A 21375-nucleotide genomic window follows, 5' to 3' on the forward strand; every position below is an offset into this window, starting at 1 on the left:
GCTCTTCTGCTCTGGGAAAATATGGAGAGAGCAAAGCTAGACTTCCTGAGAGCCAAGTTTATTATATTATGAAATAAGTACTTTTAAACTGAATTGTTTAGATTCCAAAGTACATTTTTGAAAAGCAATATGGTTTTTTTTCTGTCTAACTACAGTGAAAGACTGTACACTGCCAAAGCAGGCGAAATGGTAGACTACTTAAGTTGACATACACAAAAGCAGTAAAGATGACAGAATCTACATTCCCCACTGGAATTTCTCATCTAAATTTTAAAAAGCTAGAGTGAGAATATTTTAAAATACAGTTTCTCTACAAGATGGGATTTGGAGGGAGACAAACCATAAGTGACTCTTAATCTCACAAAACAAACTGAGAGTTGCTGGGGGGAGGGGGGTTGGGAGAAAGGGGGTGGGGTTGTGGACATTGGGGAGGATATGTGCTATGGTGAGTGCTGTGAAGTGTGTAAAACCTGGCGATTCATAGACCTGTACCCCTGGGGATAAAAATATATTATAGTTTTGTAAAAAATTTTAAAAAAATACAGTTCTCTTGGCCCTAGGAGTTAGGTATTGATTTATTTTCCTGAGATTTATAGCCCTCATACTTGAAAAGAAAAGCAATATGGTTTTAATAAGAAGAGAAAATGAGCTGTACATGTTTCTTAAAATTTCATTTGTTAAGGATTTTATTATAGATTTTATAGGTTACCAATTTTTTCTTTTTTTCAAATTTTTATATAATTCCAATTAGTTAACATACAGTGCAATACTACTTTTAGGTGAACAACACGTCATACAACAGCTGGTGCTTATCATAAGTGCATTCCTCGTCCCCATTACCAATTTAACCCACCCACCTACCTCTCCTCTGTTAACCATCACTTTGTTTTCTGTAGTTGAGTTTATTTCTTGGTTCATCCTCTCTCTCCTCTCTTTTTTCCCACTGTACTCGTTTGTTTTGTTTCTTAAATTCCACATGCGAGTAAAATTGTATGGTATTTGTCTTCTCTGATTGACTTATTTCATTAGCATTTATACTCTCTAGCTCTAGCCATGTCATTGCACATGGCAAGATTTCATTCTTTCCTATGGCTGAGTAACATCCATTGTGTGTATGTGTGGTGTGTGTGTGTGTATACACACTACATCTTATCCATTCATCAGTTGATGGACATTTGGGCGCATTCCCTATTTGGCTATTGTTGAGAATGTAGTCCTATTTTTTAATTTAAATTTCAGTGCCATCTGTTAGTTTGGTGCTTATGATTATTAAATCATCAATCAAAATTATACATAACCTTCCATATATTTGAAAGCAGTTCCATACACATCTCTACTTGAAAAGATGATTTTTTTCCTCTTTGGTATACAGCTTGGTTAATACTATCAGACTATCTCAGTGTATAGTATTTATTGCACATGTAAATAGAATAGTACTGTTGAAGTTTTGAATGTTTCTTGTTATTTAAATCCAGTTAGTTAACATAGAGCATAATATTAGTTTCAGGTGTACAAAAAATAGTGATTCAGCACGTCCATACAACACCTGGTGCTCATCACAAGTGCACTCCTTAATCCCCATCACCTATTTAACCATTTCCCCACTAACCTCCCCTATGGTAAACATCAGTTTTTTCTCTATAGTTAAGAATCTGTTTCTTGGTTTGCTTCTATCTCTCTTTTTTCCCCTTTGTTAGTTTCTTTTATTCTTAAATTCCACGTATGAGTAAAATCATATGGTAATTGTCTTTCTCTGACTTAACTTCCTTAGCATTATACTCTCCCTCTCCTGCTCCATACATGTCATTGCAACTGGCAAGATTTCACTCTTTTTTTTAAGATTTTGTTTTTTTGTCTGAGAGAGAAAAAGAGAGAGAGGAAGGAGGGAGAGGACAAGCACAAGCAGGGGGAGTGACAGGCAGAGCAGACAGAAGGAAAAGCAGGCTCCCCACTGAGCAAGAAGCCTTATTCAGGACTGGATTCCAGGACCCTGGGATCATGACCTGAGTTGAAAGCAGACCTTTAACCAGCTGAGCCACCCAGGCATCCCAGATTTCATTCTTTTTGATGGCTAAGCAATATTCCATTGTATATATATACCACTTCTTTATCCATTCATCAGTCAATGGACACTTGGGCTGTTTCCATAATTTGGCTATTGTAGATAATGCTGCTATAAACATAAGTGTTCATGCATCCCTTTGAATCAGTATTTTTGTATTCTTTGGGTAAATACCTACTAGTGCAATTGCTGGATCATAAGGTAGTTTTACTTTTAACTTTCTGAAAAATCTCCATACTGTTTTCCAGAGTGGCTGTACCAGTTTGTATTCCCACCAACAGTGCAAGAGTGTTCCCCTTTCTCTACACTCTTGCCAATACCTATTGTTTCTTGTCTTGTTGATTTTAGCCATTCTGAGAGATATAAGGTGATACCACATTGTAGTTTTGATTTGTATTTCCCTGATGATGATGATGTTGAGCATCTTTTCATGTGTCTATTGGCCATCTGGGTGTCATCTTTGGAACAATGTCTATTCATGTCTTCTGCCCATTTTTTAACTGAATTATTCATTTTTTGAGTGTTGGATTTGGTAAGTTCTTTATATATTTTGGATACTAACCCTTTATCAGGTATGTCATTTGCAGATATCTTCTCCCATTCCGTAGGTTGCCTTTTTGTTGTTTTTTCCTTCACTATGCAGAAGCTTTTTATTTTGATGAAGTCCCAATAGTGTATTTTTGTTTCCCTTGTCTCAGGAGACATATCTAGAAAGAAGTTGCTACGGCCGATGTCAAAGAGAAGGTTACTGCCTGTGTTCTCCTCTGGAATTTTTATGGTTTCAGTTCTCACATTTAGCTCTTTAATCCATTTGAACTTATTTTGTGGATGGTGTAAGAAAGTAGTCCAGTTTCATTCTTTTCCATGTTGCTGTCCAGTGTTCCCAAATGACTCCAACAAAAACGCTAGAGCTGATAAACGAATTCAGTAAAGTCTCAGGACACATAATCAACATACAGAAATCTGTTACATTTCTATACACCAATAACGAAGCAGCAGAGAGAAGTTAAGGAATCAATCCCATTTATAGTTGCACCAAAACCAGTAAGATAGCTAGGAATAAACCTAACCAAAGCAAGGAAAGATCTATAGTCTGAAAACTATAAAAGGCTGATGAAAGGAACTAAAGAGGACACAAAGAAATGGAAATGAAGCCACAGCTGTAGGGGCAATTAATCTTTGACAAAGAAGTTTTGAGTTTTAAGGATGTTGCGCTTATTAAAATTTCCCTTTGTATTTATATTTAGATGTTTAAACAACCATTTTTTGCACTTATATAGATATGTCCCTTCATTTTCTTCGAATACCTTTAAAAGTTCTATTTCTCATGTTAAAATATTTACTCATCTAGTATTAATTTTGCATATGGAGGTGTTTATGACAATTTTTCATACAGATAGCCAGATGTCCCAGCACTGTTTATTTCACAGTCCATTCTTTCTGCATTGGTTTGTGTGGTACTTCTGTCATATACTAAATTTCATATATATTTCTTGAGGTTATTATTCTGTAGCATTGTATTGCTTTGTTTGCCTTTCTGTACAGTAGTTTCACCTCATTACTATAGCTTTAAAATAAAGATATGTGGTGGCGAAATTTTACATGAAAAAAATCATCATAGGGGCGCCTGGGTGGCTCATTGGTTTAAAGCCTCTGCCTTCGGCTCAGGTCATGATCCCAGGGTCCTGGGATCGAGCCCCACATCGGGCTCTCTGCTCCGCAGGGAGCCTGCTTCCTCCCCTCTCTCTCTCTGCCTGCCTCTCTGCCTACTTGTGATCTCTCTCTGTCAAATAAATAAAATTAAAAAAAAATAAAATTAAAAAAATCATCATAAAGTTAAAAGACAAACCGCATATTGAGTGGTATTTATAACAAGATATAGGACTATATATATAATTTTGTCTCTTTTAAAAAGGAGATCTGAAAGGAAGATAACAAAATGTTAACATCTGTTAAAACAGAGTGGTGGGTATGGGCTTCAACTGTATTATTTCCTGGCTTTTCTGCAAGATGGATATATTTCATAATTTAAAATTCTATAGATAGTGATTATATCACAGCATGTGCTCAGGAATACTAGTTTCCCTTCTACCTACACCAACATTTTTGTTATTCTTATTTATTTTGTTACACATTTTTTAGAGATTTTTCTAATATGCTTAACTTAGAAGGTTTAAAATTTTCACAAAAAAGAATTTTGAGAGGTAAGCAGCACAGAACCTAGGCATTTTCTGGCTTTCTATTCTGCTAAACTAGCTTTTGTCCTCAGATCCCCTAAAGTCCCAGATGACTGCTGGAACCATGATCTTAATTCCAGAAACAGAAGGGAAGAAGGTTGGAAGGGCTCATCCCTCAGCATGTTAAAGAGATTTCTCAGAACTTTCACCCAGTGGTTCAGATTATATCTTATTGGCCAGAATCTAGTCACATGGTTACATTTTGTGGAAAGGGAGGCTGAAACATGCAGTCTTTTAGCTGGGTATATTGCCCAAGCCATGTAACTAAGAAGAAGAAATTTGATATTGGGAAGCAACCAGGAGTCTCTGTCAACAACATAAAAGTTATTGATCTCTAATTATAGCATTTTCATTATGAGATTCAGAGATTTGAAAAAAGCATGTGAAGCTCCTTCATAAACATGGTACAATACCACGTATATTACAACTCACAAGTGCTATCCTCAAATCCAAAGAGGTGTAAACTCAGGGTGCTTCTGTTATTGCATAAACGAAGTCATATTGTATCTTTTTTCAGAGTGAAAAACATGCTCAAAATGTTAGGTTTTATTTTCAAATGCATGGGGAACAAAATGAAGTGCCTGGTAAGAAAATGAAGATGGATGTTAGGAATTTTCAGGTAAGTGGCCTACATTGATGTCGTAATTCTAAACTTTGAGTTATCAAATCATTTTAACAAGATTGTGCTTATTTCAGGTCCACAGAAATGAAGTAGCAGACAGAAATAAATTTTGTGATCTCTGCAACATGATATTTAGCTCCCCAATTGTTGCTCAGTCTCACTATGTGGGAAAAGTCCATGCTAAAAAACTGAAGCAATTAATGGAGGAGCATGATCAGGCATCTCCATCAGGATTTCAGCCAGAAATGGGTAAGATTACATTCACCTCTTTCGCTTCAGTACAGGGTCTCCTGATCATTTTTTTTCCAACTTCACTATCCATTTTTTTATTGGAGAGACTTTCACTCTGGAGTAATAACTTGATTCTTCTTCTTCTGCCCAGTTAACTCTTTCTGTGTCTTTGTCATTTAATATGGAGATTATAATTGCTAGCTGAATTTTAAGAAATGTTATGACCTTTACCTTTTAGTTTATTAAATACAAATGAAAGCAGGTGATTTGCTATGCTGCTATGAAGAAACAACAAAAAGCAGCCTGGGCTCTCCATTTTCTAATCAGATCATAAAATCTCACTTAGCTTCTTCTTCTTTTCCTTGCCATCAATCTCATTTTTTCTTCTTTAGTTCTTCCTAGAACATTATCTCACTATATGTTCACACCAGTATTTTCACTATAATATAGTTATGGTGTAGTGTTTTCTGACTATAACTATAAGCAAAAAAATAAGTTACAGAACCTCCTTCTACCCTGATAGTTCATTTCATTCCTCTTATAAATATAAAGTGCCACCAACATCATCAATCAGTAATGGGTACTTATTTTATGCTAGATCACAAAGACACACAGAACTATAAAACATTGCTTCTTTCCTCCTTCCAGTGATGTTGAGTCATCAGCCCATGAGATATCTAACCTAAAGATCTCGCTTCTGGCCTAAGGTGGCAGAGTACACCCTGGAAAACTGAACTTGTATTTTGAAAAATTTGTGTGCTAGAATAAAAAATTAGATGATTAACCCTCTGTAAAAATAATACTACATTCTCACTAGTTTCAACACTTTAGGAATAAGGCATGCGTAGTATGGAAAATTTACCAACATAAATTTCCAACTCATATGGGAGGCCTCACCCTACCTTAAAACATACTGTTTTCTATAATGATGAGCACTGGGTGTTGTAAACATCTAATGAATCATTGAACACTACATCAAAACTAATGATGTACTATGCAGTGGCTAACTGAAATAATAAAAATAAATAAATAGGGGCGCCTGGGTGGCTCAGTGGGTTAAGCCGCTGCCTTCGGCTCAGGTCATGATCCCAGGTCCTGGGTTCAAGCCCCCACATCGGGCTGTCTGCTCAGTGGGGAGCCTGCTTCCTCCTCTCTCTCTGCCTGCCTCTCTGCCTACTTGTTTTCTCTCTGTCAAATAAAAAAAAATTGTATAAAAATAAATAAATAAATAAATAAAAGAATACTGTGAATAATAATATAAAAAATTAAACCAGAATTATTTTTAAACTTATTCTAGTGTCTCTAATTTTGTGTATTTGTTTGTCTTCCTATCTTCTAAAGAGGGTTGGAATCAGTATGCCCTACAATAGAAAGCATCTTGTAAAGTCTTGTTTTCAGTCCCCCAAATTCATCAATTTAAGCTCATGTGGGATACTAAATGTAAGAACTCTGAAGTAACTACAATTGTAGAAACATAATTTTATAGACTTAAACAACTGCATAAATTTTATTTTGACACAAATACCACAAATCTGGACTGGATAGACTTACTGGGGTACTCAAGAAAGACACCAGCTCAGAAGTTGGTACCATCTGTTTTACCCTCACTAATTTTAAGAACCATCCTAAGCTCTCATGCTTTCATTGATTATTCCAATAAATATAATTAGCCAATGCCTGATGTTGAATATTCCTTCTTGTACTTATGTTGAAGAAACCTGGTGACAGACTTGTATTCAAATTTCTATTCCCTTGGGGCGCCTGGGTGGCTCAGTGGGTTAAGCCTCTGCCTTCGGCTCAGGTCATGATCCCAGGGTCCTGGGATCAAGCCTGCATCGGGCTCTCTGCTCAGCAGGGATCCTGCTTCCTCCTCTCTCTCTGCCTGCCTCTCTGCCTACTTGTGATCTTTGTCTGTCAAATAAATAAAATCTTTTTAAAAAAAATTCTATTCCCACAGAAAAGTAAATTCTTTTTAACCTGAGTACCTTTATCCAACAGCCCTGTGTGGAAAAAAGCCCAGAGATAGCAATTTTCAAAGAATTCTGAATTCCCCTAATACTTTGTAATGAATGTAGCTCTAATAACTGAATATATGTTGATTACTTCTCATTACAACTATTTCAGCAGGTGTGCCTCTTACTACTTCTGCAGAATCAACTTTTCTGAAGCCCCTTGCTGTCAAGCCTCCTCCAGGTGGGATTAAAGACAACTATGCCTTCCTCTTCCAGCAGTGCTTTGGATTTGAATAATCCAAACAAGTATTGCAAGCTCTGTCCTGCTTCCTTTAATAGTCCATTAATGGCCCAACAGCATTATGTTGGGAAAAAACACAAAAGAAATGAAGCTAGAAAGAAGTTTGTAGACAACATAAGAGAGAAACCTCTTCCAGCAAAATCAGATGCAAATGGTAAACAGTAAAAATATCCCAAAACTCTTTCATAGGAAGTTTATATTTTATAAAACATACCGACTTATGTATATATCAATTTGCTGTAGGTTGCTAGTACTGATGGTATTATACAATTTTAGATGAGTAAGGACTTCAGAGTCCATCTAGTTCTGTCTGTTGGTTTTCTAGAAAATGAGACTCAAAAAGTTTAGATGACATTTATTAATTGTAGGATCAAATATAGGTATCCCCATGGTTCCACGTTATGTCATAGGTACATAAGGAAGTATTTTTAATTAGTGTTGTGTGCTTATATTATTCAGTCACTAAGTATGGCTTAAGTGTCTCTAGGGTGCTAGGCTAGTCATTGTTGGGAATACAAATGAGGATATACCATTTTCCCTGAAGGAGCAAGTGTATAAACTTGTTGGGTTTATAACACTTCATTGCAAGAGGCTACAGGCATGAATTTTTGTGTACATATTTTTGGTAACTAGAGGAGTGAAATACCATGGTTCAGAAAACCTTCATTGAGGAAGTATATGATTTAGAGTGGTAGAAGTGGGAAGGAGAATTAACAGAAGAGCTAGAAAGAGTAGCAAGAATTCAGGCACAATAAAGATTCTGATCCTGACTGGAATAATCCACTTGCTCTTCTAACCATATATTTTTTTCATTTTTCCCCCCACAGGCACCTTCTCACTACTAGTGTATTTTATTCCTTTTTCATATTCTCCCTTCCATCCACTTCTTTTCCTCCACTTGCTGTTATTTTCAATTCTTTTCTTACTAGAACTTTCTGCTTCATGTGAAAATGTTCATTTCTCCCACCTTGAAGCCCTATTCTTTGTCATATGTAATTCCTTATGTTCTGGTTCTTCTGTGTGTCTGTTTCTTTTCTGTTTTCTTTGGGGGATGTTTTTTAATGCATTACCTAAATGTAGGTGTTCTTGTGGCTCCATTCTTGACCTTATTCTACAAACATGATCTAAGCTGTTCCCCTGATTTCATCTCTTGTCTGTATGCTTACGACCTTTCTGTCAAGCTTTGGATTCATATCTCCAACTGGCAGCTACTGCTTTACCTGGATACCTCATATCCATTTCAATTCCACTCAGTCACTCGGAATAGAAACCTGTAGTTAACTGTGAATTCCCCAACACTACCTTCTTCACTTTTTATATCTAATGAAACACCAAGCCGTGACTGTTTTACCTGTTCCCTTATCTCCAGCTCTACTCTTCCCATACTAGCTCAGGCCCTCCGCATCTTTCCTAGAGCTTTGCTACTCAAAGTGTGGTTTGTGGCCAGCATCATCAGCATCACTTGGGAGCTTGTTAGAAAAAAGAATTTGAGGCCTCACTGCAGACCTACTAAATCAGAAACTGCATTTTGACAAGATCACTAGGTGATTTGTTCTCACGATAAATTTTGAGAAGCATTGTTCTAGAATATTGCCACAGCCTCCTAACCACTCTCCCTATCATCAGTTTTGTCTTTCCAAATCTACCCTCAATTTAACCATGAGAGTGTTTCACCTAAAGTGCACATCTTTCCATGTCACTCCCTACTTTAAAATCCTCACTTGATTCTCCTTTTTCTGGGGATAAAAATCTAAGCTTCACAGCTCTTTATCATCTTTCCCTGCATACGTTCTCCAGGCTTATCCCCTGCTACTTCCTGCCATATCTGTATAGGTCAGAACCAACAAACTGCTTATGGTTTCCAGAAACCATTACCCTATTTCATGTTTCTGTGCCCTTTTTCATGCTGCCATTTTACCTGAAACATCTCCATGTTCCTCTTCTTTATCTAATTCCTACTCATTCTTTAACATACTACTTCCTGGGAAGCCTTTTCTGTTCCTTCAAGACTTATCTGCTGTGCTTCCTTAACCTGCATGTATAATTTTCTCTCCATGTGTCTTTCTCCTACTAGAATGTGTAAGGTCTTTGAGGGAAGGGATTTCACCTAACTCTAATGTATTTCCAGTGCTAGCGATAGAAACTGGCACAGAGTAGGCCTCCCTCAATAGCAATTAGTTTAATATAGAATGAGTGAACTACTAATCTTGATATATGAATGCTAACCCTGTGTTTATACTATTTAAGTTTCCTAATTAACGTGATTCAACATATCCCAAAAAGTTACATAGAGATCCATGTTTTTATCTAGGAATTTGAAGAATGTTGATTTAGGCAAAAGTAGTAATATAAGGTAGAGTTTCGGAACACTGAAAAGAAATAAAATGAAAAAAAAAGTGGTAGAGCTTCTAAAAGTAGTAGATGTTTGGAGAAATGACAAGCTTTAACTAATTGTTAGGGTATTTTTCCTATTGCTAGGGTGAAGATATCTGAAATAAGTACCTTCTAGTTTAAAGGCCAGCATTAGGTAAAATTAGAACTGAGTCAGCTATGAGAAGTGTATATAGCCTGGTCACTTCTAAAGGGAGAGTCATGTTAGCATTTGAAGTTTCAAGGTTATTAGAGTAAGGGAAGGATATTGGTGAAATTTTCATCTGGCCAGGGAGGAAGGCTGACCATTAGTATAATAGAGCTCAAAGAACAAATTTCCAGCCCTGCTTTTGACTGTTCCATTTTAAGAACAGTAAACATTTGAGGATTAAAAAATAGCTGGAGAATTTAAATTAGCTAATGAGAATTTCAAAGAACAGAACAGCAGAAGCCCATATATAAGCAAGCAAGTGGTAAGACAGAAACAGTTTAATATATGACACTTTGACTATTTCATTCATCAACCCATCTTCTCCCTTCTTTCTGTCTCTGCCTTTTTTTCCATCTGTTTTGTTTATATGTTCCTACTATACCTAATCTCTGTCTGTCTTTATCATTCTCACTGCTTTCTTCATGTCCCTCATCCAGCCCAGATCTTATTAGCACAGGAATGGCTACCATAACGATATGGAACTAAAGTATGTATGTATTTTTTATTTATTGTATTTGTTTTGTTTATCTTACTAATTTCTAGCTTCATTATTGTACTTAGATATCTCACCTTCACCTGTAACTCAACATACTTAAAATTGAATTAATAATCTTCTCTAAAACCAACTTAAATTTCCCAAGATTCCTGTCTTTGCCTGTCATACCATTTCTTAGTTACCTACATTTGAATCTTTGAGGGCATCTTCAACTACTTTATTTTCCTCTATCTTGTCCATCAACAAGTCTTATCAAATCTTATTAGAACTACTTTTCCTTTCCATTACATTTCCACTATCATTATTTCACACTTCAATCCTGTAACAACCTCCTGGAGGGCCTTACATATACCTCATTGTTACTCCTTGTTCTTCAGTAGCAAGATTTCAACCCTGGATCAGTTCCACAGTCCCCATTTTCTACTTTTACATTCTGGATACTGAGTGACGCTGTGGAAAATTATGTAAAGCTAGAGATTGGGTACCTTGATAGAGTCTTGGAATCCAATATCTGTAAACTTGTCGTCCTGTTTAATCCTTTACCTTTTCCTTCACTTTCCTCTCAGCAATGATTTTAAAACCCACACCACTGTCCAGGACGCTCTTCCACTCTTCTATGCTTCCCCCTCTCACACCTTTCAGATAAACTTATCTCCCACATTCAATCAGTCACCAAGTTTTGCCAGTTTTTTCTTTTTAGTTTTTCCAGTTTTGATGGTATATTTCACCAATCTCCCTGCTCCTGCCTATCCCTACTGTGTTCTACCTCATCATGCCCTCCTTATCTCTTGCCTTGTCTAGTTTTTACATACATGTGGTCTCCTTACTTTGAGGCTTGTTCCTCTCAAATTTATCCTACATATTGCAGCTACAGGAGAGACTTCTCTAAAACACACAGCTGACCATGTCACTTACTACTTAAAGCATTTCAAGGTTTCCCAATACACAGGATAAAAAGTCTAGGCTCCTTAGCATAACACTTACATCTCTCTGACCTGACACCCTTTTGCCTCTCCCATATTGTCCTGTTATATTTTATTCTACAACATTTCCAAATTTTAAGAAGTTCTTTTAAACACTTCTATGTTTCTATCATGCTAGTCCATCTCCATACAATACCATTCTCAACTCTTTTCAACAAGATAACTACTGTTCATCCTTCCAAGTTAACTAAGGCATCATCTCTTCCAGTAGCCTTCACAGACCCCCATACTGTGCTAAGTGCCTCTGCTTCTTTGAGCTCCCATACCCCTTAAGCATACCTCTTACCTTTTACCAAATGAGATTGAAATCCTTTATTTATATGTTTCTCACTTGCATTTGTGAGCAACCTGCCCATTTTATTCATCCTGTACCCATAGAATCTAGCGTGATGTTTGGTGCCACATAGGTGCTTAGTGTTTTTTGAACAGATTATTTGAAGTCAACACATCATGCTCATTTCTGTCTCTCCCATATCTGATACTGTTTTCATCCCCTGGAATGCCCTTATATGCCTTCCTTACAATCCAAATCCTTCTTATCCTCCCAGATCCATCATAACTTCCCTCACTTGTCTGGCTGCTGATATTCTCCCCCTCCTCTGATTCCTCATAGACTTCACTGTTCATTGAGAGTTGTGCTAATTATAGTCCCTTAAATGAATTAGCCTCCTTGAGACAAAAGATTATATTTTATTCTGCAATATCCATCTTAGCACTTTATATGGTAATAAGTACATAATTTTTTTTCATTATTGCTAATTGTTTATTGAAAGGCAGGTCATATAGAAGGATAAACATAGATTGAGAGATATGTTTCAAGTCACTTACCCAGTTGTACCTCAGATTCCTCAGGTGTAAAGTGAAAATAAGGCTACTTCACAGGATTTTCAAAGGATGAAATGAAACAGCACAGTACCCATCACAGAATAGGTGCTTAACAAATGTTACCTTTTTTTGAAATGTTTGTTCTCCTGTTGTAATTTAAAAACGGTAAATTAGACTTTTTCTATTTTTCTTCATAAAGTAAATTCACATTAAGCTGTACTTTTCTTTATACGAGGCTCTCAATTGGTTATTTTCCATTTAAGCTATTAGACCAATGGTTCTCACCTTGACTACATGTTAGAATTATGCAAGGAACTTTTAGAAATCTCAGTGCTCAGGCCATCCCACAAATCAATTAAATTAGAATCCCTAGGACCTACACATTAGTGTTTTGTTTTCTGTTTTTTAACTCCCTAACTGATTAGGATATAGAGCTAAGATTGAGAACCACAACAGTAGACTATAGAGATACGTACTCCCCCAATCTGTGCTTTGAAAACAAAGATCTCAGTCTGGGGAGTTATAAGTTAGAGCTGTGATTAGGAAAAAAATGGGCACCACAGGTGTTTGGTTATGGAAAATTCTGAAAGGTATGAGATTTGAAGAAGCTTGAGTTTGTGAATGAAGTCAGAAATAAGGAATCCTAGCTGAGCTGAGGGCAGCAGAGCTGGACAGGGACAAGGAGCAGACCAAGATGGAAGAATAGAAGATAAGAAACAGAATAGATTAAAGAGATTTAGAGTATACTTACCTTGGTGAGCATTAAGTAATGTATAAATTGTTGAATCATTATATTGTTTACCTGGAACTAATGTAACACTATATATTAATTATATTTCAATTAAAAAGGAAAAGATAAACATAGTGGAGGCAGGTTACAGAAGGATTAGACCAGGAATTTGATCTTGGAGCCAATAAATAGGCTTCATATCTTCACAGAAAGTGTTTACACCATTTTATATATTATTTTCTGAGATGTTTATATCTAGAAAAAGATAAAGAATATCAGTATATGAAAAAGACAAGAGCTAAGGTTATAGTAATCAGACCACAGAGTTTTCAGAACTGCCTCTGGACCTTTATATGTGACCAGCAGCTTCTCTAAACCCATATATTTACCTATATTATAATCTTCTGATATAATTTGTAAAAAAAAACAAAAGAGGAAACTGAGGAGAAGATTATGTATACTGTATACTTTATAAGCACTAAACAAATATGTAAAAACCCCCTAAAATCTAATCTGAGTTTATAATCATAATGAAGACATTGGCCTCAATATTAAGGCAGTGGTGCTCAATGGCTATATAAAAATCATCTAAGAATGCTTTCAAGGGGCGCCTGGGTGGCTCAGTGGGTTAAAGCCTCTGCCTTCAGCTCAGGTCATGATCTCAGAGTCCTGGGATCGAGCCCCGCATTGAGCTCTCTGCTCAAGCAGGGAGCCTGCTTCCTCCTCTCTCTCTCTGTCGCCTCTCTGCCTACTTGTGATCTCTGTCTGTCAAATATATTTAAAAAAAAAAGAATGCTTCAAAAAGTAAGAAAGCCTGGTTCCACCCTAGAGATTCTGATTTAAATGGTCCTGATGTGGAGCTGTAACATGAATATTTTTAGTTTTCCACATGGTTCTAATATGTAGCTAGCATTGAGAACCACTAACCTAGAGGAAATCAGGATTCCTGCTTATCTTGCATAATTTCGGTGCTCTCAAATGTATGGTGTTGGCCAAGCAAATCTGAATGTTAATTTTTGCACTTGTTAAATAAGGATATTAATAATTTTTTGAAAAGTTTGTTGTGAGCATCCATAGTCCTGGCTTTAGACCTTGGCTTTGCAGGAAGTCCAGCATCTTCATGGTAGATAAACCTCAATCAGAATGACTGGACCACAAACAAACTTGGCAAACACTGATAAATAACCAAAGAACAAGAAAGGCATTCCTTTAATGTATTTCCCACACATTCTCTAAGAATAATTACCTGATTTGTTAAAATACAAATTCCCTCTCATAGAGACAGTGGATCATGTTCTCCATGGAGGGAACTGGGGGTCTATATTTAAGTAATACTCCAAGTAATTCTTAGCAGAGAAGTCTGGGAAACACTGTCATTTAAGTAATACACTGTCATTCTGGTATTGATTATGGTAGGAGGAGATAATATTTTTTCAGTCCTCAAGGTTTTTAAAAACTTGGATCTATCACCCAGTATCCCTTTTTTAGGATCAAACAATATGGGAAACCAAATTAAATCTGTAATTGACTTGGAGAGCATGAAATCAGAGCATTGGCAGGAGGATAGTTATGAGGAATCATTCATTCAGTCTTTGGCATAAACTGCTGAGTTCTCCTGGGCCCACTAGAGTATGCTGTCATTGTAAGCAGACTCCTCATGTTCTTCCAAATTATTGATTTCTTTCCCCTTGACAATATTCTCTTGTTTCTAGGAATGATCTTTGCTTGGACAAAGCCAGTATACTTGATAATGATTATTTAGCATCCTTTGGATGATTAAATGGCTCTTGATTTAAAAGATGACCTTACTCTTGACCCATAAAATTACTGCAGCCACCAATTTGTTGCCTCTTCTTTAGGTGGGATTATTTCATATTAGCTTATGAAATTTATTAATTTGCTACTTCTGACCAAAGAGGAAGTGGAAGAATAATGAAGTTAAGAAAATAAAGATTAATTTATCCCCTGCTTTCAATTCTACCTAAGAAGCAGAATAGAAAGGTAGCTGGTAATCTATAGTTCTTGACTCTTTTGAAGTGGTAACTAGTAGTTTTGTTTTAGAATCTTGCTTTCAGCTTTATCCTGAGAGTGGGGCTCACTGAACCTCTCTCCTTTCTAAAATCTGTCTGTGGAAATTACTTTCGGTAAACAATGCACTACAGTGATTTCAGGTAAGAGAGTAAAAATTTGCTTTTGTTTAATCTTTTGGGACCTTTCAGGTTTTTGTTGGGCAGAAAAAGAATTAGGAGCAAGCAGAAAGGTTGGTTAAGGGATTAAGAGGTTGGGCGTACTAAATTTGAAGTGCCTGCTGCACTTTGATGTAGAAAACAATAGGCAGGCAGATAGCAGTTTCTTAAGAAAGAGTCCAAGCCTAGAGAAGCAATGTGATGTAGTGTAAAGAATTCTGGGCTCTAAATTAAGAAGTATGAGCGCCGAGAGGTTATCTCTATTACTAACTGGCTCTTTGACTTTGACCAAGTCATTTGACCTCTCTGGACCTTATCTTCAAATTGGGAAAGTTCAGTAGATAATCTCAGTAAATTCCTGTCCAGTTCTGTGATTCTAATGTGTCCACAGTGACCTGCTTAACTTGGACTCTCTATTTTTTCAGCATTTAGTATGAGAACCTACGTTTGTCATATTTGTAATATCACCTTTACATCTTTAGAAATGTTCCGGTCCCATAAGCAAGGAAGCGAACACCAAATTAAGTAAGTATTTTTTTTTTTTTACCAAAATGCTCCTGTGACACCAAAGAGCAGGGCTTCTGTCAAGTACCCTTGCATGTATTTATAAACTTTCTAGGCATTCATTTCCCTATGAGCTGATACTGCTGTAGGTGATGGCATTTGTAGGTGATAGTATTTGATACTGCTAAAAGTGATGGTATTTAAATCCCCTAGGGGACTTTCCTAGCCATGATAGTATTGGCAGAACTGGATAATTGGCACCCCTGCTGACCAGACAGAAATACTAAAGGATCATTCTCATTGAGCCATATAAACTCAAATAAGTCTTGGAAGGTTGCTTAGTTTCAGGAGATACAGTGATCTGTTCATCATCCTTCTAGCAAGGTACAGTGGTTAGGAACAAAGGTCTTGCTGTTGGACAGATCTGGATTGGAATATCAGATCTGTGTTTCTAACAAGTATATAACTTTGGACAGCTCCAATATGAAGTGGTTATAATGAAATGTTAAAAAATATTTGTAAGGTGCCTGGCCTGACATATAATAGGAGCTCAATAAATATTTATTCCATTCTATTTGATTGTTTTAAGAGAGGATTAAGTGGACATTAAGGATTGGATAAGTCAGGTAGCAGGACAGAGGGGCACTTAACTATTGTATTTTGGTTTGTTGCTTTAAAAAATCAAACCATAGTGTTTCTGTTACATTATTTATTCTGGTAGAAAATATTTCTACTTTGAGTCTGAATACTTAGGAGCTAAATTGTCCTGATTAATCTTCATTTAGACTCTTTTTTAAATCTCAGAGTTCCAGAATAAATAGCCACTACATTTGTAGATCTATACAAGAAGCTAATTAAAACTTCTAAAACAATGTGACATTCAGATCAGACCATTTGGGGGCATTAAATATTATTGATCCTTTTCCACATATCCCAACATGCCTTACATTTTAAGTACTAAGACAATAGCAGCTATGTGTACATCTTTGTACCCATCTTCCCTTTTATCTCAGCCCTGAAAATTTTTTGTGTATAAAAAATCATGAGGTGGGGCGCCTGGGTGGCTCAGTGGGTTAAGCCGCTGCCTTCGGCTTCAGGTCATGATCTCAGGGTCCTGGGATCGAGTCCCACATCGGGCTCTCTGCTCAGCAAGAAGCCTGCTTCCCTCTCTCTCTCTCTCTCTGCCTGCCTCTCCGTCTACTTGTGATCTCTCTCTGTCAATAAATAAATAAAATCTTTAAAAAAAAAAAAAGAAAAAAAAATCATGAGGTACATGAGAAGTATCTGACTGTCCCTGCTTGCTGCTTCTTTTTGGTGTAAAAAGTGATGATTTATAGCTTTATATTGCAGTAGGTTTTTTTAAATTTGCTTGGGCTTTTGTTGTTTTTGTTTTTCCAAACTAATCTTTTGAAAGCAAAGAAAATATTCAGAATAAATAACCTAGTAACAAGAACTTTCTGCTGTCTTCTTTGCAGAGAATCCATTGTTACCAATCTAGTGAGAATTCAAAGACACAAGACTCTTCCCAAGATGAATGTGCAGATTACATCCAAGTGCAGAAATCCAGAGGACTGGAATTCAAGACTTGTTCAGAAAGATGGAAGGGGGTTCTTTGGAAACCCGTGGGTACAGGGAAGTATTTGATTCCAGATCCAGACATAGAATGTTTGAACAAAGACTCCCATGTGAGTCTTTCCGCACATACCCAGGATCATACAGTATTTCACAAACAGGAGAAAACCAGTTACCTCATTGTTCACCAGCTCATTCAAAGAAGACCTATGACTCTTTCCAAGATGAACTGAAGATTACATCAGAGTGCAGAAAGCCAGAGGACTAGATCCAAAGATTTGTTTCAGAAAGAAAAGAGAGAACTCTGTGGAAACCCGTAGGTACAGAGAAGTTGATTCTGGACCCAGACAAAGAATGTTTGAGCCAAGATTTTCACTTGAGACTTCCCAGACCTACCAACAACCATATAATATTTCACCAGTAGAAAGCCAATTACATCACCGGTTACCAGCTCATTCAAAGAGGACTTATATCTTTCCAAGATGAACTTGAAGATTACATCAAAGTGCAGAAAGCCAGAGGATTAGAGCCAAAGACTTGTTTTAGAAAGATTAGTGATAGCTCTACAGAAACCCATAAGTTCAAAGAAATGGTTGATTCCAGACCCAAACATAGAATGTTTGAGCAAAAACTCCCATTTGAGGCTTCCCAGACCTATACAGGATCATACAGTATTTCACAAGCAGTAGAAAACCAGTTACTTCATTGCTTACCAACTAATGACAAGCAAACAGAGACTAGACTCCATGACCTCTTGTCAGCCCATCAGAGACTATTTCTCAGAAAAACCAGTACCCCTTAGCCTTAGTCAGCAAGAAAATAACTCTGGCCCATACAGTGTAGAATCTGAAGTTTACAAGCACCTCTCTTCAGAAAACAGTACCAGTGACCATCAAGCAGGTCATAAACGGAGACATCAGAAGAGAAGAAGGCACCTGGAGGAAGGCGAAGAAAGGCCAGAGAAAGAGCAGTCCAAGCATAAAAGGAAAAAGAGTTGTGAGGATACTGATCTAGACAAGGACAAGAGCATCCGACAAAGGAAAAGAGAGGGAGATAAAGTCAGTGTCAGTTCAGGAAAGCTTAAACATCGAAAAAAGAAAAAAAGCCATGGTGTACCTACTGAGAAAGAAGAACGTAAGCACAAGAAAGAGAAAAAGAAATCTGTTGAAGAAAAGACAGAAGAGGAAATGCTTTGGGATGAATCTATTCTTGGATTTTGAGCTTTAGTTTTGTTTACCCAAAGATGAATTGAAGAAATATTTAAGAATATGGATTTAGACAAACAGGAACATCTAGTAAAGAGAAGGAGTAGTGGATACAGTCAGTGTCAGTTAGGAAAGCTTAGGTTTTGTGTGTGTAAATTGGAATTGAATTGAAAGAAGAAACAAGCTTAAACCTACCCTCTGAGAAAGAACATAAGAAAAACATAAAAAACACAACAAGAACAAGAGAAAAGGAAACCTGTTGAAGAAAAGACCAGAGTCAATGTTTTTGGAGGAGTCTGTTTTAGCAATTTGAACATTTATTTGCCTAAGGATGAATTGAAGGAATCAGTTTAGAAAATGGATTTAGACAAAAAACAAAAACATCCAAAGAAGAAGAGAAGAGGTGAATATGGTCATTGTCAATTCAGGAAAGCTTAGTTTGGGGGCAGGGTGTAAAAACTGAAAATGAATTGAAAGAAGAAACAAGCATAAACCTAGCCTCTGAGAAAGAACAACATACCAACACAAGAATAGAAAAGAAAAGGATACCTGTTGAAGAAAGATAGTGCTTTGGGATGAGTCTACTCTTGGATTTGAACTGTTTTTAGTTTTTTCCCTTAAGGTTGAGTTGAAGAAATAAGTTGAAGAGCTTGGTTTCATGAAATTGTTATTTGAATTTTCTTAAGTGAACAGTTAACTTTAACCTCTAACAAAAGCCAAGTGAAGTAAAAGTATTCAATATGCCTTGTCCTCAAGTTACTTTTCCTCATTTCTTAAAAGAAAAATTACGTTTTCTTACATATAATGTATTTTTGTTTAATGAGGTTGTCCCTACTTCTGTTCATCAAATTGCTGTGGTGGTGAATTATTTACCCATGGGAGATCATTTATTTTAAATGAGAGAACTACCAGGCATTACAGAATCCATTCCTTGTTTAGGTTTGTGTTAGTGTTGTTGATATTTATTGTTGTTGTTGTGTGTTTATTTGTTTCTTGGTTTTCTTCAAGAAAAATGTATGAAGCGACTTAGACCGATTTTTTTTGTTGTTAAATCTAATTTGCAGTGTATTTTTGTATTTTCTAAATCTGGAAGTGAAAATGGAAGTCTATAGTAAGTTTAGATGATATATAGTTTTAAAAAGCTCTCAAAAAGTACTGATACAAAATCAGTCTATATTCTGCAAAAGTTTATATTATAATAAAGTGTTTTAATTTCTACATATTGTTTTGTGGAACCAATCATTTGCCAGCCAAAGATGATTTTATTTGGGGAATGAGAGGAGAAACAATTATGCAGTTTGCACCTATTAGGAGATCACAATGTGAGATTGTAATAATTTCATTTATTTCACATCTTGCTTAGTAGAAGCAGACTTGAGTTCAGTTTTAAGTTAAAAAATTCGAGCAACTAAATAACTTGAAACTGAAGAAGGAATAATTTCCCAAGTGGGAGAGGGCCGTGAGAGTACATTACCTTTAAATTGTTTCATCTTGATTTTTTTTACACTGGTGCTCCCTTTTTTTATGATTAGCACCTCCTGTAAATATTGAACATCACCATGGTACAGTAGAAAGAGTAATACTGGGAGTCCAAATCCCAGGATTCTGGTCTCAGTTGTACCATCAAGTTGCCATGTGACTTTATGGGAATATTATCAAAATCCAACATGGAGTCATTAGGAATAGGAAAAACAGGCTATAGTATTCCCTTGGTGTGTTAATCTTATCAAAAAGGTAAATAAATTTAGATGGTAATGTATCTGCATGTAGCCAACATTAATAGTCCTTTTTCCTTGAGATTTTGTTGAAATGGTAAATGTGAGCCGAAGCATAATATGATTGATTGGGTTTATACCAGGTTGGTATAGTCTGAAAGGGAGTTAGATAGTTCTCAAATTAACGTTTCTTCCACAAGACTTTGGTTGGTATAAGATTATTTGGTGCTACACTACTACTTCTCTTTTTAACACATCTGGTATAGTGGTGAAAGGAGAGGGGAAAGAACCAGAGCAGAGCAAATAGACTGTGAATTAGCTGCACGAATGGCAAGATCTTTTTCTGAATTTGGCAAAAAATGCAGCTCTTTTCCACAGAAAACGCAAGACAAGATTATTGAATTGTAAGCATTTTTAGAATTGGTGAATTATTTTGCAGAAGTCCATTTTTTATAGAAGGGTGGAGGGTAGAAATTCAAAACTATACATCATCAGAATATTCACTAAGACACCAAATTGCTATGATCTTTTCCAAATAACTTAAATAGATCAATGATTTATTAAAATTAGAAGCACACAATTTCATCAACATTGTGTAAATCATACAAAATGTTAACATTAAAATAATTTAAATTAGGTGGGGTGGCAAGTTGGGAGAGGGAAAAGTGTGTGCTGTTGACTACATTCTTGGGAAAGTTACCAGGGACTTGCTCTAGAAATTGGTTTCAAAAATTTCTAGGACAAAAACCGTTTTGACAAAAATAAAGTTTAGGGGCACCTGGGTGGCTCAGTCGTTGGACTTCTGCCTTTGCTCAGGTCATGATCCCAGGGTTCTGGGATTGGGCTCCCTGCTCAGTGGAGAGCCTGCTTCTCCCTCTCCCTCTGCCTACTGCTTCCCCTACTTGTGCACTCGCTCATGCTCCCTCTCCATCAAATAAAATAAAATCTTTAAAAAAAAAACCTTTATGTTAACTCTATCATAAAATTAGTTTTCTATTAACCAAAAAGTATTTTCTGGTTGAAGCTGGGGACAAAGACCTGGAGCCTGACTTTGGCAAATTTGTCCTGCTCTTAACTTCTGCCTCTCAGCACTGGGAGGTGACAATATAAATCAAGATATTTAAATATATATGCAGGTCCCAAAATCATCTCTACTTCTGGAGTTGAGGCTGA

At 36.5% G+C, this 21375-nt stretch overlaps 1 protein-coding gene across 1 annotated transcript in view; it reads left to right on the forward strand.

The window, feature by feature from the left end:
• The window catches only part of ZMAT1 (zinc finger matrin-type 1), a 38086-nt gene extending 18392 nt beyond the window's left edge, over positions 1 to 19694 (forward strand). Inside the window, 11 exon segments of the mRNA XM_047715589.1 lie at positions 4817 to 4918; positions 4996 to 5170; positions 7277 to 7358; positions 7360 to 7559; positions 15632 to 15731; positions 17186 to 17208; positions 17211 to 17297; positions 17300 to 17509; positions 17512 to 17752; positions 17754 to 18006; positions 18008 to 19694. Coding sequence (XP_047571545.1) covers positions 4817 to 4918; positions 4996 to 5170; positions 7277 to 7358; positions 7360 to 7559; positions 15632 to 15731; positions 17186 to 17208; positions 17211 to 17297; positions 17300 to 17509; positions 17512 to 17752; positions 17754 to 18006; positions 18008 to 18502 — 1968 coding nt within the window. The 3' untranslated portion in view covers positions 18503 to 19694.
• The last annotated feature ends 1681 nt before the right edge of the window (positions 19695 to 21375 follow it).

This window comes from Lutra lutra, chromosome X (genome assembly GCF_902655055.1).
Source record: "Lutra lutra chromosome X, mLutLut1.2, whole genome shotgun sequence".
In the NCBI taxonomy this organism is placed as follows: domain Eukaryota; kingdom Metazoa; phylum Chordata; class Mammalia; order Carnivora; family Mustelidae; genus Lutra; species Lutra lutra.